Here is an 8,725-nt window from a genome sequence, read left to right as displayed (position 1 = left end):
GCTCCCCATTGCCATCTGCCTGACCACTGTAAGAAAAGGAAGCTGGACTAGATGGGCCTTTGGCCAGATCCAGCAGGCTTGTCTTATGTTCTAACTTGCTCAACGCCATCCACCACACCACCATGAATCGTGCAACACATGTCCACTTTCAAAGTTATTATTATCATTTATTAAATTTGTATACCACCCTATACCCGCAGGATGGAGATCCATCTTTGATGCTTCCATTAGTCTCCAGGCCTTTCCCCCAACCCCGTGCAGTTTTGAAAGTTAGACAGATAAGAATGGCTAGAAGAGAGGAAACAGATGGAAGCGGACATAAAGATGGAAGTTTGAGCCTCAAACCTACCTTTCTTGTTTAAGGGCAGTGCAGTATACTGTTCTAGTTTCCTGTCCTGTCCTGTCAGTGGTATCTGACATCACAATGACTTGGTCATTGAGTCCTTTTGAAATAGAGGAGATTGTCCTGATTGTTTGCTTTCACAGTTTGTGATGAAAAATTGGCTTGTTGAATTTGGCACATTATATTTTGATTTTAAAATGGATGTGGGAAAGTGAAATATAGTGCTTGATACCGAAACCAAAATACCTCTAATGTACTTAAAGGAAGTTGAACTAAACGAAGGAAAAGAAAATCCCCACCTAATTGAGGGACCTTTTATGCTATTTCTTGAAACAAGGGGGAGATATCTGAGAGTGACAGCTGCATTCTCATTAAACCAGTGCTTAGTTTTGTATTCTCTATGTTTCGGCAGAATGAAACACATTCCAATGTTCATAGTCACTGGGAACAGGGCAATGTTCTCCACTACAGCTGAAGGCAGCAGGCTTAGGGGGTGGAGGGGAGGCCACATGACACACCACATATGGCTCTCTCCTCCAACATCTGGCCACCATTCCCCATACCCTAGCGGTGGAGGTTAGTCCATTCTGGCAAAAAGGGCACTGCCCCACCAACCTTAGTCTGCCCTCAGCCAGTCAGGGGACGGCTTTGACTCTCATTTGGCTCTGGCTCCCCCTAATGTTGGTCCTCCTACTTTCTGGCCTACAAGTCCAACCCCTGACCACTACCTGCCAGCATTTGCTACCTGAGGTGGCCAGTGATAGAGATGCTTTCCTCTTGGTACTTATGGAAGACAATGGGGGACAATTATGTCAATTTCCATCAAAACCATGGTGGGAGAGGAAAGAGTTGAAGCTCCCCTCCCCATGTACCTTGCCCTGATGAAAATCAGGGCTCCCACACTTAAAAAGCCCCAAACTCTGAGGTTATTAGCAGTGACCCAGTTCGGTATGTTGTTTAGTTTGGCCCTGATTTGTACATGAACGCAATCCTGCAGGTGTCTGGACTCACTTTACAACCGCCAGCCCTTCATTGATTCATCTCTAACTTCTTGGCCCAAGTCTGAAAAGCGTATTGTGTTCTTGTTCTTTTGAAAAATAAAGGACTTAGGCATCAACACACAACTTGTGTGAGAGACAAAGAAGGTTGGGAGCTCCTGCAGCTTCCTGAAATCCATTCCTGTAGGTTTGATTTATTCCAGTCCTTCCCCTGCCTTTCTCCCCAGTTCATGAATAATATATATGCAGGGATAATAAATAATCTGCAGATCGCCATCCTTGTGTGTGTTACCTGCCTAGAATTTGCTTGCAGCTTCACTTACTAGCCAATGGTTATTTCCTTGGCTCCTATGCTATAAAACCAAAGAGAAATTTGCATTGCGCAGTCATTCCCGCCCACCCCCCATTTATTTATTTTTACGGATTTCTTCATCCACAGGAATCAGGAAAAAAATTCCAATCCTATTGTACATTTTCTTCTGCACAGCTTTTTATAGAGGTAAGCCCCAAACATGTTTATTTCTGCATCACTTTTCAGCTACTTTGGTTGCAAGGTAGATTTCTTGTGGTGACATTTTTTATTTATTTTGCTGACACTGTTTTCAGCTACATACAATACTACTATATGCTATTTACAATCGACACCAATGGTACAGAGTACAAGAGAGATTGAAATCCGCAGCACAGCTATGGAAACAAACTAGCACAACAGCCACCATCACCAGTCTACAAATGCCTCCTGATGGAAATCATGATTTGAAGACTGGTGGCTTTAAAAATAATAATCAAAAAATCGCCCCATTTCTTTCTCTTTCGTTGTATCGCCTTTTAGAATGGAAATTCACCCAGAGCCTTCCAAAGTCTTGCCTCTTCATCATCAGATTTCCTTTTCATATTATTGTGTAAATTGCCAAATCTGAAAAGAAAGAATCAACCACGAATGATTCAGCGGCACCAATGATTCAAATGTGGATGGATGTAAAGGAGAGATACTTAGCCCTTCACCACCCTCTGGGTCATTCTTCAAATTAAATGTGCTTTTCAAGGGTACCATTCAAATGCTCCACCACCCCATTCCAAAAAAGTGTTTTGAATTGTATGAAATGTCTAATTATTACTTTTGGGTTTTGGTGATGGAGAATGGAGAATGGAGAATTGGATGATGGAGGATTGATAGAGAATGGTTGAAATATAATGCAGGAGAATTTTTTTGGCACGACTCTAGAGCTTGACTTTGGAGAGGAAAGATCTTTTTTTAAAAAAAAATCAAATGCAGAGAGGATGCTTTCAGAGTGGCCTCATTGCTTTACAAATATTACATCTCTCTCCATCATACTTTCCTCCTTCAAGTTTAGATGGTAGATCCGTTAAGATTTTCTCAAGCCACGAAGGACATACTTGGACTTCTGGGGAATATTTTATGCACATTGACCTGGCAAATTCATATTGGTATATTATTACATCAATTCAGATTGGTAATGAGGTTGGGATTAGAAGTTGTTTATTGAATGAAGAACACATAGAGCAGCTTTCTATGACCTGGTTCCCTTCAGCTGTTTTGGGCTTCATCCTGGACGCACAATCTGTGGCTGGTGGGAAGTGTTGTTCAGATCATGGAAGGCTGCCACAGAGCATTCAGCACTTGAATAAAGCAATGGATTTAAATTTATTTACTTCTTATTGCCTTGGTCAGGGTCTTTGGCCACTTGGGGCAGACTGAAGAGAAGTGACGTCCCAAATCTTTGTGGCAAGTTGGCGGGAGAATGGAAGGAACTTTGAACCGAAGGAGCTCTCTCAGACCTTTGTGACAAAGGAAGGGTGTGCCGAGCAAGGCTTCCGGCAGACGCCCTTCCAAACCGGAGAGGCAGGTTTGCTGCAGGCTTGATGCTTCTCTCTTCCTGAAAGTTTCTGCCAAACCGCAGTGGCAAATTTGCAGCTGAGTTGGGCACCTTCTTTGTGGTGGGTGTGCTCATCTTAATGATGTTCTTCAGCCCCCAGTCCTCCAATTCTTCAAGGTTCAGGCTTCTCTGGTTTTCTTCTATGATGTCTTCATTAGACTAAAAGGGAAAAAACAATAACACAACTTCAAGGTGATTAATATACAGTGAGTGGTACCTTGGTTTAAGTACACAATTGGTTCCGGAAGTCTGTACTTACATTTGAAACACACAGCCTCCAAGAAATCAACTATAAATTTCCCCTCATATAGCTACAATTCCAAGCACCCTTAAACTACAATTCCCAGGATTCTTTTGTAGGGGGAACATACTTTACATGTACAGTGGTACCTCGGTTTAAGTACACAATTGGTTCCAGAAGTCTGTACTTAACCTGAAGCGTACTTAACCTGAAGTGAACTTTCCTATTGAAAGTAATGGAAAGTGGATTAATCCGTTCCAGATGGTCTGCGGAGTACTTAAACTGAAGCGTACTTAACCTGAAGCAAACTTTCCCATTGAAAGTAATGGAAAGTGGATTAATCCATTCCAGACGGGTCCGCGGAATACTCAACCTGAAGCGTACTTAACCCGAAGTATGAGTGTAATTGGTTCTGGAAGTCTGTACTTAACCTGAAGCGTACTTAACCTGAAGCAAACTTTCCAATTGAAAGTAATGGAAAGTGGATTAATCCATTCCAGACGGGGCTGCGGAGTACTTCAATTGAAAGTACTCAAACCGAAGCATACTTAAACCGAGGTATGACTGTACTGGTTAAAGGTAAAGGGACTCCTGACCATTAGGTCAAGTCGTGACCAACTCTGGGGTTGTGGTGCTCATCTCGAGTTATTGGCCGAGGGAGCCAGCGTACAGCTTCCAGGTCATGTGGCCAGCATGACAAAGCTGCTTCTGGCGAACCAGAGCAGCACATGGAAACACGTCGCGGGGATTCGAACCGCCGACCTAATCGGCAAGCCCTAGGCTCTGTGGTTTAACCCACAGCGCCACCCGTGTCCCAATATACTGATTGCATGCTGATAATTAAGTGTGATTCGGATTAGGCTTTGGCCCTCTCCAGGTCTTGACTCTCTGCCAGTCCCAGATTTTTCTGTGGAGAGTGAGAATACTTCAAGAGTAGTTGGGGGAGGGGGAGTCAAATACAGTGGTACTTCTGTTTATGAACTTAATCCGTTCCGGAAGTCTGTTCTTAAACCAAAACCGTTCTCAAACCGAGGTGCGCTTTCCCTAATGAGGCCTCCTGCCGCTGGTGCCCTTCTACTGTTCAGCTCCTGTTCTTAGACCAAGGTAAAGTTCTCAAACCAAGACACTATTTCCGGTTTTGTGGAGTTTGTAAACCAAATCGTTCTTGAACCGGACTGTTCTTGAACCGAGGTACCACTGTAGTCAATTCATTCTGAAGTGGTCTTACCTTCAGATTGGCTGTGCACTTACCCCGGTGTGGGCTTATATCCTTGGCTTTATTACCAACCCACTTTCCTAGTTTAATCCTTAAATAAATAAATAAATAAATAAATAAATAAATAAATAAATAAATAGCCAACTGGCTGGAACTGGCCAGACTTTTTGTCATAGACACCAGAAAGGTGAAACCATCCTGCTAAGTAATGTCTTCTGATAGATAATTTCTTCCTTGAGGATTTAAATCAGAGATGGAGCTTATTTTCCAGGAGAGAAAAGCACGAGGTTATGATTTATTGAATAAGTAACAGGCAAATAAATGCAGGCTCTCATTTTATTGAGATGTGCTGGAACTCACAAAAAGCATAGCTGCCAAGTTTTCCCTTTTCTCGTGAGGAAGCCTATTCAGCATAAGGGAAAATCCCTTAAAAAAAGGGATAACTTGGCAGCTATGACAAAAAGAAGTATCTCACAAGAACCTGGAGAAATATTAATTTGGGGACAATCGGAAATAACAATAAAGGAAAAGTCATATTAGACTGATTGAGTGTCAGAACTGGAGATGCTGGAGGCCTGCAAAGGGAATTTGTAGTAGTACCATTAGCAGATGGCAGAAAGCTGTATACCACCTACAGCTAGGAGCTATTCTGGAGTGTATCTGCTAAATATTGGAAATAACTGTATTCTATTTATTTAATTGACAGACAGAAGAGAAGAAGTAGTACCACTTTTTTCTCTTTCTTTTTTCTTACTTAGTTTTTGATAGTATTTTATTAATATTAAATAACATTACTTATCAGCATGATATGAATGATATGATATGAAGATACATCAAGTGAGAAGATTGGTAGAAGAGATTTGTGTGAGAGGCAGAATAGACTGGTCTTTCTCAGGGTGTGAAGCTGAGAAAGATGGGAGCTGTCCCAGGTGGGAGCTGGGAAGACACAGATCTCTGTGAACTGAAGATGAAGATAGAAGGTTGATAAAATATAAAAATGTGGTGTGTGTGTGTGTGTGTGTGTTTTCCTTCCTTTTTTCTTATTTTGCTCTCTCTAGATATTAGCTTTGTTTGGTTTTTATTGTCTTATATATAAAAAACCTTTAATAAAATTGATTTATATATATATATAAAAGAGAGAGAGATGGAGCTTATTTTTCCATTGGCTGAAGCTACACTGTGCCTGAGGTGGGTGTCTAGATTTCTCTGGTCTCATAATCCCATAAATATGTGGCGCATCAGTCCAGTCCCTTGTCTCCTTTGGAACCATACAAATCAGGCAATGAATGATCCTCTGCAAAAGACTAAGGGTCTCTCAGATGATATTTTCTGCAAGGTACAGAGCAGTGATGGCGAACCTATGACATGCGTGTCAGGCGTGACACGCAGATCCCTCATTGCTGGCCCATTTGCGCTGTTGTTTCTTTCCCCCCATTTGTTCTCCTGCTCCTCCTCACGCTACAGCTTGTCTCCGCTGTTAAAACCCGGATCCTTTTTTTGTTGTTGCTGGTAGCCAGAGATTGGTTTTTTAACCCTTTCTGTGCTGTTTTTTTCTGGCGCTTTGGCAGACGATGATTGGGTGTAACAGCGTTCATTCTTTAACCTGTTCTGTGCTGGGGTTTTTTTTGCGCTTTGGCAGACTATGTCAGTGCTGCGTGTTAGTTCCAGCTAAGGTATTATTCGTCATTCATTTCTGTTCTCTTCCCACCCAAAAGTGCAGCAGCTTTGGGGCATCCCCCCCAAAAAACAAAGCAACTTTTGCACCCCCCCAAAAAAACCTCCAAAACTTTGGTCAGCAACTCCCCCCAAAAAGCTCCACAACTCTGGGCACTTTGTGATAAATAAGGGGTTTTTGGTTTGGTTTGGTTAAATAATTAGTTTTTGGTTTATTAAATACAGTTATATATTACAATTATACATTTTTGTTAGTTAAACTATAAATATTGCCAAATTATGGTCTTTTTCTCAAAGTGACACACCACTCGAGTTATGCTCGTTTTTTTGGCGAATTTTGACACACCAAGCTCAAAAGGTTGCCCATCACTGGTATAGAGGTCTTCTAACAATTCTCAGCACTCTTAACAAACTACAGTTCCCAGGATTCTTTACGGGAAATTTGTGGGACCTGTGACTAACATTGGATACACCTCATAGTTCCATTATATGAAGAAGCATTAAAAGGTAAAGGTAAAGGACCCCTGACAGTTAGGTCCAGTCGCAGACGACTCTGGGGTTGCGGTGCTCATCTCGCTTTACAGACTGAGGGAGCCAGCGTTTGTTCGCAGACAGTTTTTCCAGGTCATGTGGCCAGCATGACTAAGCCACTTCTGGTGCAACAGAGCACCGAAACCAAAGCAGCACACGGAAACGCCATTTACTTTCCCACTGGAGCGGTACCTATTTATCAACTTGCACTTTTTTGGGTGCTTTCGAACTGCTAGGTTGGCAGGAGCTGGGACCAAGCAACGGGAGCTCACTCTGTCGCAGGGATTCGATCCACTGACCTTTTAATCGGCAAGCCCAAGAAGCTCAGTGGCTTAGACCACAGCGCCACCCGCGTCCCCAAGAAGAAGCATTAGTAATTTCTCAGTGTCGCCCAATCCAACATGCTTTACTGTACAGTCAGCTCCCGAATGCCTTGGGAGTTGAACATTTCGGCTCCCAGACGATCGAAAACCAGAAGTGAATGTTCCGGTTTTTGAACATTCTTTTGGAAGCCGAATGTCCGATGGGGCTTCCGGAGCTTCCTGCAGCCAATCAGAAGCTGTGCTTTGGTTTTTGAATGATTCAGAAGTGGAACGGACTTCTGAAATGGATTCTGTTGGACATCCGAGGTACAACTGTATGAAATTACGGACATAAACTCAGTTTGTATAAATCTTGGTCCCAGGGCTGGCCCGCCCTTGAGGCAAGGTCAAGCGACCCCCTTGGGTGGCAGGATCCATGGGGGAGGGTGGCAGATCCACTCCCCCACCATGCCGTTAGCGTGAGTTGCCTTGGGAGCACCCTTCCATCACCTTCCCAAAGCCAGCCTGGCAACAAGGCTCCTGTGGCTTTTGTGTGTGTGTGTTTAGGACCCATAACAAACTACGATTCTTGGGGGGTGCAGTTTTCTGATTCGCCTCAGGTGCCAAAATGTCTTGGGCCAGCCCTGATTGACCTGCACATATGCTGTTTGAACATTTTCTCTCTCAACCTCTTTGTATACCAACAGCAGTGCAAACACATTTCTTAAAGGATAATACGATGTCAGTAAATTTCTTACCTCGGAATAGTTATCATCACTGTATTCTTCTCCGCTGTGCAAGCTGGTCATTACCGATTCATCACGGCAGAAGGTCTTTGAGGCCAAAAGCGAACATGTAGCTAAAGTAAATAAGATTAATCTGTTCATTTGAAATAATTTTCAGTTCTCCTAGATCGTATTTACATCAGAGATCCAAATCTGGACAGCAGAAAAAGTGGCATCTTTTTATACTATCAGGCAACCAAAAAAAAAAAAAAATCTTACCATGACACTGATTCCAAACATCTTCATTTTAATATGAATTAGAAATGTGATGTTAATTATGTATGGGAAGTATACAGAGAATTTGTTTTGTGAACTTGTTTAAACAAAAGGGTTTCCGGTCAAGAAATGCAGATGGCATTACCAAATATTTCCCTTGCCTATTAAAGAGCTTTAATTAGGGCTACAATAATCTGGAGCAAGACCTTATGCTTAATTACCACGTTTGAAACAAAACCACTCTGTTCTTGCATCAGCCTCAGCCATAAGTGCTTGAAAATGAAATGTCAGTGCGTGCCATTCTCCCAAGTCGGTGGTAGTTTGTTTCTTCTTAGAGGTGCACCATTGGAAACAGACTGCCTAAACTGGGTTGTGGGGAACAGTAGCTTTGTGAGTGGTAAACTTCACAGCCCAAAATTCTTTGAGGATGGAAATGTGTTTTGAATGTGCATTAAAGGTGTATTTTGCCGTTTTGGATTCCACCCTGGGCATTATTAAACACTTATATAGCAATTGTATTT

General features: G+C 42.5%; 1 protein-coding gene and 1 long non-coding RNA gene across 8 annotated transcripts in view; one reads left to right on the top strand and one right to left on the bottom strand.

Moving 5' to 3' along the window:
• The window catches only part of LOC118092258 (uncharacterized), a 71,305-nt gene that overhangs the window by 34,516 nt on the left and 28,064 nt on the right, over positions 1–8,725 (top strand). For 2 of the 7 annotated variants that reach the window (XR_009558383.2, XR_015946429.1), the window contains one exon: positions 1,781–1,840. The exons of the other annotated variants lie outside the window; for them this stretch is intronic. This is a non-coding gene — a long non-coding RNA (uncharacterized LOC118092258). The remainder of the gene's footprint in view (positions 1–1,780; positions 1,841–8,725) is intronic. 7 annotated transcript variants of the gene reach the window in all.
• On the bottom strand, positions 1,855–8,192 carry NPVF (neuropeptide VF precursor). Its single transcript, XM_035129904.3, has 3 exons — positions 7,962–8,192; positions 3,016–3,398; positions 1,855–2,257 (listed from the first exon to the last, which is right to left on the bottom strand). Exons 1-3 carry the CDS (start codon positions 8,088–8,090, stop codon positions 2,170–2,172), a joined length of 600 nt encoding a protein of 199 aa, XP_034985795.3. The 5' UTR covers positions 8,091–8,192; the 3' UTR covers positions 1,855–2,169.

This window comes from Zootoca vivipara, chromosome 11, assembly GCF_965207765.1.
Source record: "Zootoca vivipara chromosome 11, rZooViv2.hap1.1, whole genome shotgun sequence".
Lineage (NCBI taxonomy): Eukaryota > Metazoa > Chordata > Lepidosauria > Squamata > Lacertidae > Zootoca > Zootoca vivipara.
This window is presented reverse-complemented; position numbering and strand designations above follow the sequence as displayed.

Coding starts and splice junctions, on each gene's coding strand:
- NPVF (XM_035129904.3), bottom strand. CDS start 8,090: ATGAACAGATTAATCTTATTTACTTTAGCTACATGTTCGCTTTTGGCC. Junction 3,399..7,961: donor GTGATGATAACTATTCCGAG/GTAAGAAATTTA, acceptor TTTCCCTTTTAG/TCTAATGAAGACATCATAGA. Junction 2,258..3,015: donor CCTGACCAAGGCAATAAGAA/GTAAATAAATTT, acceptor CTTTCTTTTCAG/ATTTGGCAATTTACACAATA.